Source organism: Elephas maximus, chromosome 7, assembly GCF_024166365.1.
Source record: "Elephas maximus indicus isolate mEleMax1 chromosome 7, mEleMax1 primary haplotype, whole genome shotgun sequence".
NCBI classification, from domain to species: Eukaryota; Metazoa; Chordata; class Mammalia; order Proboscidea; family Elephantidae; genus Elephas; species Elephas maximus.
Window position 1 is genome coordinate 106767600 of NC_064825.1, and position 19574 is coordinate 106787173.

A 19574-nucleotide genomic window follows, 5' to 3' on the forward strand; every position below is an offset into this window, starting at 1 on the left:
GAGAGATTGGAACTCTTATACACTGCTGGTGGGAATGTAAAATGGTACAACCACTTTGGAAATCTATCTGGCGTTATCTTAAACAGTTAGAAATAGAACTACCATGCAACCCAGAAATCCCACTCCTTGGAATATATCCTAGAAAAATAAGAGCCTTCACAGAAACAGATATATGCACACCCATGTTTATGGCAGCTCTGTTTACAATAGCAAAAAGCTGGAAGCAGCCAAGGTGTCCATCAATGGAGGAATGGGAAAATAAATTGTGGTATATTCACACAATGGAATACTACACATCGATAAAGAACAGTGACGAATCTGTGAAACATTTCATAACATGGAGGAACCTGGAAGGCATTATGCTGAGCGAAATTAGTCAGAGGCAAAAGGACAAATATTGTATATAACCAGTATTATAAGACCTTGAGAAATTTATAAACTGAGAACACATACTTTTGTGGTTACGAGGGGGGGAGGGAGGGAGGGTGGGAGAGGGTTTTTTTACTGATTAGTTAGTAGATAAGACCTGCTTTAGGTGAAAGGAAGGACAATACTCAATACATGGAAGGTCAGCTCAACTGGACTGGACCAAAAACAAAGGAGTTTCCAGGATAAAATGAATGCTTCAAAGGTCAGCAGAGCAAGGGCGAGGGTTTGGGGACTATGGCTTAAGGGGACTTCTAAGTCAATTGGCAAAATAATTCTATTATGAAAACATTTTGCATCCCACTTTGAAATGTGGCATCTGGGGTCTTAAATGCTAACAAACGGCCGTCTATGAAGCATCAATTCGTCTCAACCCACCTGGATCAAAGCAGAGGGAAGAACACCAAGGTCACACGATAACTATGAGTCCAAGAGACAGAAAGGGCCACATGAACTTGACTTACATCATCCTGAGACCAGAAGAACTAGTTGGTGCCCGGCCACAATTGATGACTGCCCTGACAGGGAGCACAAGAGAGAATCCCTGAAGGAGCAGGAGATCAGTGAGATGCAGACCCCAAATTCTCATAAAAAGACCAGACTTAATGGTCTGACTGAGACTAGAGGAATCCCGGCGGTCATGGTCCCCAAACCTTCTGTTGGCCCAGGACAGGAACAATTCCCGAAGACAACTCATCAGACATGGAAGGGACTGGACAGTGGGTAGGAGAGACATGCTGATGAAGAGAGAGCTATTTGTATCAGGTGGACACTTGAGACTGTGTTGGCATCTCCTGTCTGGAGGGGGGATGGGAGGATAGAGAGAGTTGGAAGCTTACAAAATTGTCACAAAAGGAGAGACTGGAAGGGCTGACTCATTAGGGGGAGAGCAAGTGGGATTATGGAGTAAGGTGTATATAAACCTATATGTGACAGTCTGACTTGATTTGTAAACGTTTACTTGAAGCTCAATAAAAGTTAAAAAAAATAGATCAAAGACATAAATATAAAGCCAAAAACTATAAAGATAATAGAAGAAAAAATAGGATCAATTCTAGAGGCCCTAATATTGAAATTAACAGGATACAAGCCATTACTAACAACACACAAACTATAGAAGATAAGCTAGATAACTGGGATCTTCTAAAAACTAAACACTTATGCTCATCAAAAGGCTTTACCCAATGAGTGAAAAGAGAACCTAAGACTGGGAAAAAAAAAAAATTTGGTTATAACAAATCTCTAAAATCTACAGGAAAACCCAGCACCTCTACAACAAAAAGACAAATAATCCAATTAAAAAATAGGCAAAGTAAATGAACTGACACCTCAATAAATAAGACTTTCAAGTGCCTGTCAGACACATGAGGAAATGCTTGAGATCACTAGCCATTAGAGAAATGCAAATCAAAATCTCAGTGAGATACCATCTCACCAAAACATTATTGGCATGGATCAAAAAAACAGAAAATGAAAAATTTTGGGAGGCTGTGCAGACAGCAGAACTTTTATGCACTGTTGGTGAGAATGCAAAATGATGCACCCATTCTGGAAAATGATATAGTGCTTCCACTGAAAGCTAAAAATAGAAATACCATATGATCCAGCAATCTCACTCCTAGGAACATATCCTAGAGAAATGTGTTGTCCCACAAATAGATACATGCACACTCATATTCATTGTAGCATTGTTCACAATAGCAAAAAGATAGAAACAACCTAGATGCCCATCAACAGATGAACAGGTAAAGAAACTATGGTACAGGCACACAATAGAGTACTATGCAATGATAAAGAACAACGATGAATCTGCGAAATATCCCACAACATGGATAAACCTGGAAGCTATCATGCTGACTGAAATAAGTCAATCACAAAAGGACAAATGTTATATGAGACCACTACTGTAAACACTCATGAAAAGATTTACACAAAAAAAGATCCAATCTTTGATGGTTACAAGGGAGGGGAGGGGTGGGGGATGGAAAAGCACTAAATAGACAATAGATAAGTGGTATCTTTGGTGAAACGTAGCACAATACACAATACTGGGCAAGCCAGCACAACTTGTACAGGCACGGTCATGGAACCTCCATAAAAAACATCCAAATTCCCCAAGGGATCAGATTGCTGGGCTAAGGGCTATGTGAACAATGGTATCCGGGAATATCTAGCTCAACTGGCATAACAGTTTATAAAGAAAATGTTCTACATTCTTCTTTGGTGTGTAGTGCCTGGGGTCTTAAAATACTAAGAGTGGCTATCTAAGAGACCCCACTTTTCTCACCCCTTTGGGAGCAAGGGAGAAAAAAGAAAACTAAAGACACAATGGAAAGATTAGTCCAAAGGACTAATGGATCACAACTACCATGGCCTCCACCAGACTGAATCCAGTACAACTAGATGGTGCCCAGCTACCACAAGGACTGCTCTGCCTGGGATCACAGTAGAAGGTCCTGGAGAGAACCGGAGAAAAAGGTACAACAAAATTCCAACTCACAGAAAAATACCAGTCTTACTCGCCTGACAGAGACTGGAGAAACCCTGAGAGTATGGCCCCCGGACACACTTTCAGCTCAGTAATGAGGTCATTCTTGAGGTTTACCCTTCAGCCAAAGATTAGACGGCCCATAAAATAATGACACTAAAGAGGCACGCCAACACAGAGGCAAGGACCGAAGGCAGGAGTAATAGGGAATCCGAGGACAAGAAGGAGTGTTTTCCTATCATGGTGTTAATAACCAATGTCATGAAACAATATGTGTGCTAACTATTAAATGAGAAGCTAGTATGTTCTGTAAACTTCATTTAAATTAAAAAAAATTCAGTTCATTAACATTAATGCATTTTGAGTTAAAACATTAATGACCTAACTACATATATATGAGAATATCAGATAGTTGGTAAGTATGTGGAGGAAACAGAGGTCATACCCTGTTAGTGGAAAATTAAAACTGCATAAATATTAAAAAAAAATAATTTCTTTTAAGCATTAGGGTCTTCAAAAGCTGAACATAGCTTTACCCCTAAAATTTATCCATTTTCCTCATACCTTCCTAAGAAAAGTGAGATTTTTTTCATTATAAAGACATGTATATACAAATGTCCATAACAACTTTATTTGTAATACTCAAAAATGAGAATCAACCCAAATGTCCACCAACTTGGGAACAGGTAAATAAATCGTGGTGTACGTAAGTAAGTAGATACCACTCAATAATAAAAACTAGTGAATCGTTGGTACATGCAAGTATATGGATGAAAAGTAGAAATTGACACGTTGGACTTTGTCAAAACAAAAGCAGTCCTCACTTAGACATTTATCCCAGGAAATGAAAAGTTATGTTCACACAAAAACCCTTGCACAAATGTTCACAGAAACATTATATATAATAACTAAAAACCAGTAACAACCCAAAATGTCCTTCTGTGGGTGCATGGGTAATCAAACTGTACTAAATCCATACATGCACTAATACTCAGCTGTAAAAAAGAACCAATTATTGATGCCCACAACAGGAAGAACGGGCCACAATAGAAGCGTATGAAGTGAAAACAGTCAACCACAAAATGTTGCCCTTGTTGTTACCGCCATTAAGTGGCCCCGACTTGTGGTGACCTTGTGTAAAATGAGCTAAACATTGCTGGCCCTGTGCTACCCTCACAATCATTGATATGTTTGAGTTCATTGTTGCCACCGCTGTGTCACTCCATCTCATGGAGGGCATCCCTCATTCCCATTGGCCCTCTACTTCACCAAATACAGTGTCCTCCCCCAGAAACCAATCTTTCCTGATGACATGCCTGAATCAAGAAAGTCAGGTAATATTTTGTTGGAGGTAACAAAATATGTACCATTGAAGAATTTTTGTTTTGTTAGGTGTCGCCGAGTTGACTGTGATTCATAGAGACCTACAGGATGGAGCATAAATAGCCAGGTTGCCTAGGCTGTAACTTTATGGGTGCAAGTGGCCAGGTCTTTTCTCCCTGGAATGACTAGTGGGTTCAAAGACACAACCATTCAGTTAACAGTGAGTATTTGAACATTGCACCAGCAGGGCTCCTTCCGTTAAAGAATAGACAAGTGAAAAAAAAAAATTGTTTATATATGTAACCAAACCAAACCAATTGTTGTCGAGTCAATTCCAACTCATAGCGACCCTATAGGACAGAGTAGAACTGCACCATGGGGTTTCTAAGTAGTACCTGGTGGACTTGAACTTCTGGCTTTCTGGTTAGCAGCCAACTTCTTAACCACTACGCCATATACTTACCATTATATAGGACCGAAAAGCAAAAAAAAAAAAAAGATACAAGTAGTTACAATGAAAAAATGCAGCAAAATGATTCATAGAACAGCAAATGTATATTCATAGTGAAACATTACACAGAAAATATCACACTTTACAAGGGTGTGTGGATATGGCAGGGCATTATGTCAAGCATAGCAGAACACGTATGAAGGTGAGAAAGGTGTTTGGGAATGAGGATTGAACAGAATGAAAAAATGTATAAAATACTGAAACATAAAAAAGAAGCAAAAAACTTAAACAGGCAGAAGATGGCAATTATCAAATGAGCAGCAAGGGTAACATTTCTGTTCCTGAGGTCAAAAAGGAAAAAAAAAAAAAAAAACTATAACAGTAGCAATAATAGCAACAATAACAAAAGCACACAAGGAAGTGAGCTCACAGATACAAAATGCATTACTTTTATTCCATTTAAGTCTTTTAAATAATCCAGTAAGAAGGTGTTCAAGCACTTCTTCATTTTGTCATCCATTTGAAGAGACCACTGTAGAAATGGGGAATATTGATAGCTTTGTTTTATAGATAGGATATTTTAATCCAGACCCCTGGGTGGTAAAAATGGACAGTGAACAAAGAGTAAAGTGAAAGAACGTATGAAATAGATACATACAGACATGCATACACACTATATGAAGAAAGACTAGCTCGCTGGTTCATACAAATTGTCCTGGACAATTAACAGACAACCTCCACGTATTTTGTTAAGCTTTCAAATGCTGTAGAAACAATCAATAAATTGCTTGGCTTCTCCTCAGGGAGAATCTCCAAGGGAGAAAAAAAAAAAAAAAAAAACCTTTAAATCATTCTCTACATGCCATGTTAAGAAGCACGTGGGGAGTCAAGGCAGAGGCTTCATTACAGGTAAAAAGATGAGACAATTTCCATTTTTTACTGATATCCAGAAGGTTGCAGTGACGCTTGCAGGGTCCCACCTTTATTCAATGGCAAAGTCATTGCAAACCATAGGATTTCAGATTTGGTTCTGTGTGCATTCTACTTTTCAATAGGGCCCAACTAAGACTAGGATTTCTCTCAATTTTTCTTCATATTATTTTTTCAAATATTTTCACTCTGTTTCAGAGGCTAAATGCTCATAAGCATCCTTGAACAATCATTATTATATAGCTAAATAATATTTTTACTTTATAAAAATAATTACATGAATAAAAAAAGCAAACAAGAAACCAATCCAGTTGGCCTGGAGTCAATTCTGACTCATACACACTCCTTGTGTGTCAGAGAGCTGTGCTCCACAGGGCTTTCAATGGCTGTGACCTTCCACAAGTAGACCTTTCTTTCTTCCAAGCAGCCTCTGAGTGGCCTTGACCTCCAAACTGTGTAAGTAGCTGAGTGATTAGCAAGCTGCACCTCCCAGGTGGCCTAATTATGTGACTAATAGAGCTCAAATACAGAAATAAAGGAAGCATATACGGTATTAAACTACTGTAGCAGAATTATGAAGCCGCAGGTATTCATTCTCCAGTGTTGATATCCTTCCAAATCATTGGTTATATACTTGCTCTAGGCTCCTCGTATGTCCCTCTCAGATAGAATTTACTATTTACCACATATTTAAATAACTGAAGAATGTACATTTTTACTAATTTATTGATAAGGAAACACATTTCCATCTTACACCACATGTTGAGATGTGGAAAGCACTTTTTTGGAGTTTAGAAAATTTTAAGTACCCAGTTTTATGATGATAGTATAATATATACTACGTTCTTCGATTTCTAATGGAGCCTAGCAGAGGGAAAATAAAAATTTTTCAGAGTTTAGCTTTATAAAGTAAGTATTAGATGCTCAACAAAGATAGCAGACTATGAAACTTGATTTGCTGCACTCTGTAGAACTCCAGAGCTGTTCAGAGAACGTCCTTTTAAATTTCCCGACCTGATACAAACATCATTTACCAATGCAAGTACTTTTTTCCATCAGCCTTTAAAAAAAAAATTTTTTTTTTCATCACTGCAACTAAACAAGATATAAAAAAGTTGCTTTTATTGCCTTCCTTGGAGATAGTCAGTTTAATTGTAATATCTACTGATACCCAAGTTTGTGGAAAAATTTATTGTGCTTTAGGTGAAAGTTTACATAGCAAATTAATTTTCCAACCAGTGATCCCTAACCAAATTGTCTCATGGCCTTGGTTTCAATGCCTGCAATGTGTTAGCTCTCTCCCCACCTCCTCTCTTGGTTCCCCATTTTCCTTAGACCTGTTTCCCTGTCTCTCCCTGTCTTCTCACCTTTGGTTTTGGTCAAGTGTTGCCTTTTAATCTCCTATAGGTGATTGCTCTACGAAGCACATTCTTTACGGATGTTATTGTTTATTTTACAGCCCCAGCTATTATCTGACTGAATGGTGGCCTCCAGAAGAGACTATAGTTTCATGTTACAAGATTGCCTTATAGCAACAGATTTGGAGGTACATCCAATATCTTTCAGGTTAGTAAATCTGGTCTTTTTTGTTTGTTTTCGATCTACAGTTTTTACCCGTTATACCTGAGTCTTTCTATTGTGACCCTGGTTAGATCGGTCTGTAGTGGTAGCCAGGCACTGCCTACTTCTTCGGGCCTCAGTTTAAAGCAGTTAGTGGCTCATAGGGGCCATTTGTCCTTTGGAATAATTGCTTCCTTAAGTCTTTGGCTTTCTTTGTTGTCCTTTGCTCCAGGTGGGAAGACACCAAAAGTTGCTTTTCTGCTGTAAGTACTGTGTGTGCGTAGGGAGGAGATAGGGTATCAGAGGGCCAAGACCTTATAAGTAGTATCATTTCAAAACATTCATTCTTTTATTGTAAACTGCTACCCTCATCCTTTTCTGGTATATATTTGTTTTGTTTGATCGTTTAACATATGATTCATTAGGGATGTGTATATATATTTTAATTTAAATATATTTAAATGCATTATTTGCTATATAATAGTACAGAGAATTACTTGGGCCCTTAATGTACAGAAAGAATTAAAATAAAATCCAAGAATCCATGTATATCTCATCAGTGCATTTTTCTCTATATTCTTCTGTAATATAATGATTTTAACCTTTTTTTCCTCTAAACTAGAGGATCTCTTAATCCAAAAGGAATTGTTTAAGGAAACTTCATTACTTAAACTCAATGAAATTGACCTCATATTTTCCCAATTTTTGAACAAATTTCCTCTCATTCTTTTAGGATCTTCCATGAGCAAATATATCTGATTTTTTACAAACAACTAGTATATTTTGTGGTTGTTGTCAGGATGCCATCGAGTCAGTTCCGACTCATAGCGACCCTATGTACAACAGAATGAAACACTGCCCGGCCCTGTGCCATCCTTAGGCTTAAGCCTACTTTTGGAGCCACTGTGTCAATCCATCTCCTTGAGGGTCTTCCTCTTTTTCGCTGACTCTCTACTTTAACAAGCATTATGTCCTTCTCTAGGGACTGACCCGTCCTGACAACATGTCCAAAGTATTTGAGACTTAGTTTCACCATCCATGCTTCCATGGAGCACTCTGGCTGTACTTCTTCCAAGACAGATTTATTCATTCTCTTGGTAGTCTGCTGTATATTCAATGTTCTTCAACACTGCAGTTCAAAGGAGTCAATTCTTCTTCAGTCTTCCTTAATCATCCTATAGCTTTCACATGCATAGGAGGCGATTGAAAACAGCATGACTTGGGTCAGGGACATCTTAGCCTTCAAGATGACTCCTTTGCTTTTCAACACTTTATTTACTATTTTTTTTTTTTTTTTTTTTTTACTGTGCTTTAGATGAAGGTTTACAGAACAAACTAGTTTCTCATCAAGCAGTTAGTACACACATTGTTCTATGACAATGGTTAACAACCCCAGGACATGTCAACACTCTCGCTTCTCCATTCTGGATTCCCATTACCAGCTTTCCTGTTCCCTTCTCCCTTCCAGTCCCTGCCCCAGAGTTTGTATGCCCCTTTAGTCTTCTTTTTTTCCACGGGACTATTCAATCATTGGCCAAAGGGTGAGCCTCAGGAGGAATCACATAACTGGGCTGAAAAAGGAGTCTGGGGCCCACACTCAGGAGTTTCCAGTCTCTGTCAGGCCAGCAAGTCTGATCTTTCTTTTTGAGTTAGAATTTTGTTCTACATTTTCCTCCAGCACTGTCTGGGACCCTCTACTGTGATCCCTGTCAGAGCATTCAATGCTCACAGCTGGGCACCATCTAGTTGTACAGACTCAGTCTGGTGGAGGCCATGGTAGATGTGGTCCATTAGTCCTTTGGACTAATCTTCCCCTTGTGCCTTTAGTTTTCCTCATTGTCCCTTGCTCCAGAGGGGGTGAGTCCAGTGGATTATCCTAGATGGTGGCTGACAGGCTTTTAAGGCCCCGGATGCTACTCATCTAAGTAGAATGTAGAACATTTTCTTCATAAACTATGTTATGCCAATTGAGCTAGATGTTCTCCAATACCATGGTCCCCACAGCCCTCACCCATCATTTCGGTCCCTCAGGGCATTTCGATGTGTGTGTGGAGCTACCATGACCTTGCCTTGTACAGGTTGTGCTGGCTTCCCTAGTACTGTGTACTGTCTTACCCTTCACAAAAGTTACCACTTATGTATTGTTTAAATAAAAATATAAATTTGTTTTTATTTTTTTCATGTTGTTTATTAAGTGTTTTTTCCACCCCCACCCCTCCCCTCCCTCATAACCACCAAAGATTGTTTCTTTTTGAATGTAAACCTTTTCATGAGTTTTTACAGTAGTGGTCTCATACAATAATTGTCTTTTTATGATTGACTTATTTCACTCAGCATAATGCCTTTCAGATTCATCCATGTCGTGAGATGCTTCACACATTCATCCTTGTTCTTTATCATTGCATAATATTCCATCTTTCTGTATGTACCACAGTTCGTTTATCCATTCATCTGTTGATGAGGATCTAGGTTGTTTCCACCTTTTACTATTGTGAACAATGCTGCAATCGACATGGATGTGCAAATGTCTATTTGTGTGACGACTCTTATTTCTCTAGGATATATTCCTAGGAGTGGGATTGCTGGATCATACGGTATTTCTATTTCTAAGGAAGTGCCATATGGTTTTCCAAAATTGTTGTATCCTTTTGTGTTCCCATCAACAGTTCATAAGTGTTCTGATCTCCCTGCAGTCTCTCCAACATTTGTTATTTCCTGTTTTATTGATTCATGCCAGGGTGAGATGGTATCTCATTGTGGTTTTGATTTGCATTTCTCTGATGGCTACAGATCCTGAGCGTTTCCTTACGTGTCTGTTGGCCACTTGAATGTCTTCTTTGGGGAAGTGTCTATTCATTTCCTTTGCCCATCGTTTCACTGGATTGCCTTTTTGTTGTAGAGGTGTTGGAATTTCTTGCAGATTTTAGAGATTAGACCTTTGTCTGATTTGTAATAGCCAAAATTATTTTCCAGTCTATAGGTTCTCTTTTGGTGAGGTCTTTTGAGGAGCATTAAGTGTTTAATTTTCAGAAGATCCCAGTTACCTGGCTTATCCTCTGGAGCTTGTGTGTTGTTGGTTGTGGTTTGTATACTGTTACTGTTGTCTGTTAGGTCCTCTAGTGTTGTTCCTATTTTTTCTTCTATGAATTTCATGGTTTTTGACTTTATATTTAGGTCTTTGGTCCATTTTGGTTAGTTTTTGTATATGGTATGAGATATGGGTCCTGTTTCATTTTTTTGCAGATGGACATCCAGTTTTGCCAGCACCATTTGATAAAAAGTGTATCTTTTCCCCATTTGATGGACTTTGGGCTCTTGTCGAATATTGGTTGACAATAGGTAAATGGATTTACAACTGGGTTATCAATTCTGTTCAGGGGTCAATGGATCCATCCTTGTAGCAGTCAGTATCAGGCTGTTTTGACTACCATAGCTGTATAGTAGGTTCTGAGGCCAGGTAATGCAACTCTTTCTGCTTTATTCTTCTTCAATAGTACTTTACTTATCCGGGCCTTCTTCCCTTTCTATATAAAATTAATGATAAGTTTTGTCCATCTCCTTAAATAATGTTTTTGGCGATTGGATTGATATTGCATTGTATTTGCAAATCCCTTTTAGTACAATTGTCGTTTTCACAATGTTGACTCTACCTATCCATAAATATGGTAGGTATTTCCATTTATGTAGATCTCTTTTGGTTTCTTACAGTAGTGTTTGGTAGTTTTCTTTGTATATGTCTTTTACATCCCTGGTTAGATTTATTCCCAAGTGTTTTATTTTTTTAGAGGCTATTATAGATGGCATTCTTTCCCTGGTTTCCTTTTCATTGTTCTCTTTCTTGGTGTATAGGAATCCAACTGAGTTTTGTATGTTTATCTTGCACCCTGCTATTCTGCTGAATCTTTGTATTTGTTCCAGTAGTTTATTTGTGGATTCTTTCGGTTTTATATATATAGTATCATATCATCTGCAAATAGTGACAGTTTAACTTCTTTATTACCTGTGTGGTTGCACTTTATTTCTGTTTCTTGCATTATTGCTCTAGCTAGGACTTCCAATATAATGTTAAATAGGAGTGGTGATAAAGGGCACTCTTGTCTTGTTCCTGTTTTCAAGGGAAATGTTTTCAGCCAGTCTTCATTACGAGTGATTCTGGCCATTGGTTTTGCACATATGCCCTTTATTATGTTGAGAAATCTCCCTTCTTGCCTATTTTATTGAAGGTTTTTTTCAGGAATAGTTGTCGGACTCTTTCAAATGCCTTTTCTATGTTGATTGAGATGATCATGTGACTCTTTCCTTTCCTTTTATTTATGTGGTGGATTACGTTGGTTGATCTTCTAATGTTGAACCAACCTTGCATACCTGGTATGAGTCCTACCTGGCCATGGTGCATTTTCTTTTGATATGATGCTGAATTCATCTGGCTAGAATTTTGTTGAGAATTTTTGCATCTATATTCCTGAGAGATACTGGTCTCTAATTTTCTTTTCTTTGCAGTGTCTTTGCCTGGTTTTGTATCAGGGTTCTGCTGGCTTCACAGAATGAATTTGGCAGTATTGCTTCCTTTTCTATGTTCTGAAATAGTTTGAGTCATACTGGAGTCAGCTCTTCTCTGAATTTTTGGTAGAATTCTCCAGTGAAGCCATCAGGGCCAGAGTTTTGTTTTTGTTTTTGTTTTTTTTTAACTCCCTTTTATTCATTTACTCCCTTTTCAATCTCTTCTCTGGTTAATGGTTTGTACAGATTTTGCAGATTTTCAACATCATTTTGCTTTAGTTTGGGTAGGTTGTGTGTCTCTATAAATTCTAAATATGTCTACAAGGTCAAGTTCTGTATCTTTGTTTAGTTTCTTTCTAGATGTTCTGTTCTTTACTGAGAGTGGTATGTTGAAGTCTCCTACTATTATTGTGGAACTGTCGATTTCTCTTTTCAGTGCCGTTAGAATTTGTTTTATATATTTTGGAGCTCTGTAATTGGGTGCGTAGATGTTTATTATGTCTTCATAATGGATCATCCCTTTAAGCATTATATAGCGCCCTTCTTTGTCTTTTATGGTAGATTTTGTTTTAAAGTATATTTTATGTGAGATTATTATTGCCATTCCTGCTCTTCTTTGAAGGTTACCAGCTTCATGTATTTTTTTCCCTTTCTTTGATTTTTAATAAATTTACTTCTTTATTTCTAAGTCGTGTCTCTTGTAGACAGCATATTAATGGATCTTTTTTTTTTTTTTAATCTATTCTGTCACTCTGTGTCTATGGGTGCATTTAGGCCATTTACATTCAGTGTAATTATTGATAGGAGTGAGTTTATTGCTGTCATTTTGTAGTGCTTTTTTTTTTTTTTTTCTTTTTCTGGTGCTAACATTTTCTTTGTTCTCTTACTCTCCTCTGCTTAGTTGCTTTTGTCTGTGGATCTCTTCTTCTTCTTTTGTTTTTGTATATTTTGTTTTTATTGACACTTTATGTTTTTCTTCTTTATTTTGATGAGTAGGTTTGTTAACTTTTTTTGCGGTTATCTTGAAATTTAACCGTATCTTCCTAGGCTTGAACCAGTCTATTATTACTTCATATCACCTTGCCTTTCTCTCTATTTAGAAAATTCTAGACCTATATTGTTTATTCCTTCTTTTGTTGTTCTGATGTTGTTGTCATTTACAGATTGCTTGTCTCTGTTTTGCTTAATTTTTCAGGTCTTCGTTGTGGAGGCACAGCATGGTGCATATATGGCTCCATGTTTGCTGGAAGTTCCACTTTTCAACACTTTAAAGAGGTCTTTTGTAGAAGATTTGCCTAGAGCAATGTGTCTTTTGGTTTTATCACTGTCGCTTCCATAAGTGTTGATTATGAAACCAAGTAAAATGAAATCTTTGACAACCTCAACCTTTTCTCAGTTTATCATGATGTTGCTCATTAGTCCGTTTGTGAGAGTTTTTGTTCCCTTTATGCTGAGGTGTAATCCATACTGAAGACTGTGGTCTTTGATATTCACCAGTAAGTGCTTCAAGTACCCTTCACTTTCAATAAGAAATATTGTGTTATCTGCATAGCATAGGTTATTGATTACTGAATCTCCCTTAAATCCCAATGCCCTGTTCTTCTTCACATAGTCCAGGTTCTCAGATTATTTAGTCACCAAACAGATTGAGTAAGTATGGTGAGGGGATACAACTGTGACACACAGTCTTCCAGAGAGGAGGAGATATTTTAAGTAAATTTATATTAAAGTAAACATGTTAAAATATTTTAAGTAATGTAAAAATATGTAATTCAAAAGACTGGCACACCGATGGTCCAATTTTAGCCATGTAATCGTGGATGGGGTAGGGAAAGCCTGGGGTAGGGAAAGGCTATGTGGCTGGGGTCAGTTACATGGATAACACACTACTCAACATACTTGTCATCATAGCACTGACATAGAAGTTAAATCACACAAGAAGAATTTACATATATGTATGTAAAGGAAACCCCTTTCAGGCAGTTTACTGTCATTTAAAAAACAAGAAAAACACTATCTACTTGATATTTGAGAGCTATTTCCCAATACCATAGGCACGCAGGAATATTTAATCCTCATTGATCTATCCAACAATCCTGAAAGGACATGGTTATTTTAAAGATCTGGATAAAGAGATTAAATATCTCATTCAATAACCCACAAGTTGAGGTAAACAGAGACTATAACTGTGTGTGTCTATCACCGGGAATATTTCCCTGTATAAAGACAAATAATCCCAACCAATATCTATAAGATTTTCCTTGTGTTCAATACATGTCAAGTGTGTTGTTTCAGTCTGTACAACCTGTGGCACAAGGGCTTTCAGAGGACTGTGTCTGAAGTAAAGTATATTAAATATTTCCACACATTTTGGGAACTTCCTCTTTAACGTTTTTATAATGTAGTTAACATGTGTATTATAATTTTTAAATATCATTGCATAATTATCACTATATAAATGACAAACAGAACTTCAATAACAATTTATATACCTAACACCTTAAATTTTTTAATTTATTTTTAATTCATGGATATGTATGCGTATGTATATACATTTACATAAATGTATACCTAAATGTGTATGTGTATATATATATATATAACTGCATCTATATCAGAGTTTCTCAGTCAACGCTATTGAAATTTTGAGCTGGAAATTTTGTTATTATGGGGAGTTGCCCACTACTTACCAGAATATTTAGTAGCATCCAAAGCCTCTATTAGGTAGCAATAGTACCCTTCTCCTAGTTGTGACATCCAAATGCCTGAGACATTTACAAATGTTCTTTGGGGAACAAATTTTCCCCAGCTGATAACGAGGTAGCTGTCTCTTTCTCTCCTTCTATCCTCTTACCCTATCCCTCTATCTCTATCTGTGTGTTCTTGTTGTTGTCGTTAGGTGTTGTTGAGTCAGTTGTATGAGATAGGTTTTCATTAATTACCTATATTACAAACTTTGGATTTATCTAAGTTATTTAGTATACCGACTTTGTATATTGAAAATCTAACAGATGATACTACATAAAACTATTGACTATTCTGATGTCTCTATGCAGAATAGGTTTCCTGACAGGCCAAGATGGACGAACATAATCTAACAGACCTGAATGAATTTATTCTGATGGGAATCACAGACCGCCCTGAGCTGCAGGCGCCATTGTTCGGGCTGTTCCTCATCATCTACATGATCGCAGTGATGGGCAACTTGGGCATCATCATCCTCACCAAGATAGACTCCAAACTACAAACACCCATGTACTTTTTTCTCAGAAACCTTGCTATCACTGATCTTCTTTACTCAACAACCGTGGGACCCAAGATGTTAGTAAATTTTATCGTGGATCTAAACAAAATTTCCTATTATTTTTGTGCTACACAGCTAGCTTTTTTTATTTTGTTCATAACTGGTGAGCAATTTATTCTGTCAGCAATGTCCTATGACCGCTATGTGGCTATCTGTAAGCCTCTGCTTTACACAGTCATCATGTCACAAAGTGTGTGCTGGGGGCTGGTGACAATCACCTATCTCTACAGCACATTCGTGTCTCTTCTCATCACTATAAAGATATTTAATTCATCCTTCTGTGGCTACAATGTCATCAATCATTTCTACTGTGATGCTATACCCTTTCTCTCTTTGCTCTGCTCAAACACACATGATATCGAATTGATCCTTCTTGTAGTAGCATCTATTGATACTATTTCATCCCTGCTGATAGTTCTTGTTTCTTATCTGTTCCTTCTTATAGCTATTCTCAGGATGAACTCAGCTGAGGGCAGGTACAAGGCCTTCTCCACCTGTGGATCCCACCTGACGGTTTTGGTATTGTTCTATGGTCCGTCAATGTTTATCTACATGCAGCCCACGGCCAGTCACTCCATTGACACTGCTAAATTGGCATCGATATTTTACACGCTGGTTATCCCTAAGTTGAATCCGTTGATTTATAGCTTGAGGAACAGAGATGTAAAATATGCCCTACTTAGGATATGTAATAAAATAAGCAATATATGTTCTAAATTTTGATATACTATAGGGTTCGTATAAATTACATTATGGACTTCAAACCTTGTGTGTGTGTCTCCAATGGGAATAGCAAGTACAAATATATTCAAAATATGTTTCTATATTGCCTTCTATGTGTCAATTATTCTTCTAAGTGCTGTAATGCATAGATGAAAAAAAAAGTAATTACCTTGCATTTCTTGAAGGGGAGAGATGTATCACAAACATAATTACTTAGTACATTTTATAGTACAGAAGAATGTGTTGGAGGCCTGTGGAGCAGTGGTTAAAGTGCTTGGATGCCAGCAGAAAGGTCAGTGATTATAAAGTACTGGCTACTCCAAGGCAGAAAGATGTGGCAATCTGCTTCCATAAAGCTTTACAACTTTGGAAACCCTCTGAGGCAGTTCTACTCTGTCCTATAGGGCTGATGCCATGAGTTGGAATCAACTTGATAGCTGTAGGTTTTGTTTTTTTGCAAAATGTGTTGGGAACCATGAAATCAGGCAAGGAGTGTGGGTATGCTGAGTGGGAGTGGGAAAAAAGTACAAGGTACAAAACCGGAGTCACAGTGATTCTGGTGTTTTTTCAACTATTAGAATAAATTTTACAGGGTCATAATGTGTTTTTGTGTTTGTTTCTGCAAGCCCTTGCCTTCTGTTTTATCCTTCATTGCCTTCTGTGGGGATTATTAGATTTGGACCAGTTTGCAAGGAGTCTCTGAGTATGTGATGATTTGAAGTACTCTATAATTTGAATTTCCTCAAGTGCTCCCATTCCAAACCTTGGAGCTCCACTCTTTTCTCATCAACACCTTTACTTTCAATTTTAACCTATTACCTCAACATACCTTGTGATTTAGCAATCCACTGGTTCAGTTCTGCATCTGACTTTCTTTTAATCACCCATGTTGCCAGTATCACAATATATACCAATTAAGATAAATTTATTGAAACTAACCACAGAGTCTCACAGGTTTGGAATTCTTTCCTTGCTGCTTGGTCTTATTTAATGATTATATGTTTTTTCATGGGTTGTTATATTTTCTTATCTACATAAAAAACTTTTTTTAAAAAAAAACATTTATTATTTTTTTGTTGTTATTTTCCTGGGTAACAGTATATTCTATGATGAATTAAATTGACTGTCTTTCACTGGTTTAGAATTCCTAAACTTTGGTCAGTATTTACTACACAGTATATATTCATTGTTTTTGTTCCACCTATTGTGAGAAGAAAAAAATGAGTTAAGCCCATAGTTTGCACCATGCTATAGGTCTAATTCAAATAAGGCCTCTTATTTGGCTAGGATACAAATATCTTGCCTTGTGGACATAGTAGGTCCATGATACTCCTTAAATTTTTCCATAATTTTTTTTGTTCCTTTTTTTCTTTTTCTATTAATATTTCCAGGATTTTTTTGAATCTCCTAGAGTCTAGACAACCTGGTGACTTGTACTTAAGAGCTCAGCTGCTAACCAAAAGTCATCCATTCAAATCTACCAGCTGCTCTTTGGAATCTCTATGGGGCAGTTCTACTCTGCCCTTTAGGATCACTATGAGTTGAAACCAACTCAGTGGAACCTAACAAGAAGAAAAACAAGAGTCTAAATTATTTTCTTGGTTCACAATCATGAAATAAAATACCCTGTGTAGTAATGAAATTTAAATAAATTAGTTAATTGGAATATGGGAAAAAGATGCATGTTATATTGTCATGTAAGCATAAATATTTTTAAAGAATTGAAGCTGTTAGAAGGCTAAGATGGTCATGAGCAATATCAGGTAATAATATTTCACATTGATTGAGTGCTATATCATAGTCTTTCTTCAGGTTTTGATTGATTTAATAATCACGACAGCTCTATGAGTTAGGTTCTATTAATATTTGTGTGACATATGTTTAAATGTCCCTTGGGTACATACTTATTCCTGATTGTAAAGAAAACTAAAATTCTCACAAATAGATAACAAACAACATCATAATTAACGGAGAAAGGAAAGTCAATGTTTTCATTCTATTTGGATCAGCAATCAACACCCATGGGTCAGCAGTATTGAAATTAAATGTATACATCACTGTGCAAATCCACTGCAAAAGACCTATTTAAAGTTTTTAAGAGCACAGATATCATTTTGGTAACTAAGGCATGTCACCCAGGCCTTGGTCTTTTCAATCCCTTCATATGCATGAGAAATACGGATAATAAAAAAGAGAGAAGAATTGATACATTTGAATTGTGGTCCTGGCAAGTAATATTGGATCTACCATGAACTACCAGAAGAACAAACTCATCTGTCTTACAAGAAATGTAACCAGAATATGCCTTAGAAGTGAGCATGGCAAGACTGGGCTCACTTACTTTGGACACATAATTAGGAAAGACCAATCACTAGGAAAGGACATCAGGCTCGGTGTAATGGAGGGTCAGCAAAAATAAAGGAAACCCTCAAAGAAATGGGTTGATACAATAGCTGAACAATGGACTCAAACATACCAATGATCATAAAGATGGCACACGACTGGGAAACATTTTGTTCTGTTAAAGATAAAGGCACATTAGTTTAGAGCAAGGTCAATGACAACTAACAACAATTATTTTCCCTAAAATGCAAGTGCCTCATATTAATTCAACCCTTCACCTCTTGAAAAGATGACTTCCCCCTACCAAGTGCTTTCTTTGACTTCCTCAGTTCTAGCATTCCACTATGACTTCTCACCATGCATCTCCAACCACAATCACAACTACCCCTTCTATTGGTTACAAAGAAATAAAACTATTTTGACACAAGAAATACACCAATGTGTTACTATCATTAAAAAAAGCACATTCATTAACTCCACCAAGATATTGTCAGGCAACCCAAAAGCTTCAGATGTGCTTGCTTTGCTAATGCCAGATAAAGGGGAAACCTAATTATGGACCAGCCTACAAAAACTGTTCATAATTCTACCTGTTTTCCTCCTTTTTTACTGTCATGAGAAGCATTTTCTACAATGTTTAGGGCAACTTATTCCCTATTCCCTGAAAGTATTCTCAACCATTCAGGCAGCACATATAATCAAGCTCAAAATTGATGTCAAAATATCAAGGGGTCAATTGCAATATCATTTTCTTTAGATGCTGTGTTGACAGTTTATACCTCTTGCTGAAAGCCAGTCTACTCTCCTTCTTGAGTAACTGATTAGGTCCTCACCCCTCTGAGGCACTACATACCCATCTTAATGACCCCAGGACCAGGTATCCAACAACTAGGCACCTATACTCCCTTAGCCCATAGAATTATTAAAAATGCCAAATATCCAGGAAACTCGAGAAACCTAGCTAACCCAAGTCTCCTTGCCATGCGTAAGCCATCTTCTACAGTTCCCCTCTGATGTTACCTTGTCCGTAGGTTCAATCTCATGTGTGGTCTGAGTCAAGACGTGCTGTGCCTTTTTGTTTCCAGGAACTGTAACTGCAATGATCTTAGCCACTTTGCCGGGCCTCCCTGACTCCTCTATTCTGTGTCACACCTGACTTACAATCCCACAAGTTCTTTGGAACAGCAAACATCTAGTTACTCTTTCAGACCACTGGTGGCACAGGGGTTAAGATCAGGGCTTCTAACCAAAAGGTTGGCAGTTCGAATCCACCAACCTCTCCTTGGAAATCATATGGGGCAGTTCTATTATGTCCTAGAGGGTTGCTATGAGTTGGAATAGTCTCGAGGGCAGTGTTTTTTTGTTTTTTTTTAAGTTACTCTTTAGGTTTCAGGAAGTTTATGATACAAGGAGTGTATTTTCATTGAAAGAATTTATTAAAATAACATGACTGATGTATGATATGTTGAACATTGTTTTAGTCTCTCTGCCATCATCTAGCTATATGGTATAAAAAAGGATTCATA

The 19574-nt window shown here is 37.3% G+C and overlaps 1 protein-coding gene across 1 annotated transcript; it reads left to right on the forward strand.

The window, feature by feature from the left end:
- The first annotated feature begins 14757 nt into the window (after positions 1 to 14757).
- LOC126080231 (olfactory receptor 8K3-like) lies at positions 14758 to 15705 on the forward strand. The gene is made up of 2 exons (XM_049891492.1): positions 14758 to 15003; positions 15091 to 15705. The coding sequence occupies exons 1-2, from the start codon at positions 14758 to 14760 to the stop codon at positions 15703 to 15705; spliced, it is 861 nt and encodes a 286-aa protein (XP_049747449.1).
- Positions 15706 to 19574: the final 3869 nt, after the last annotated feature.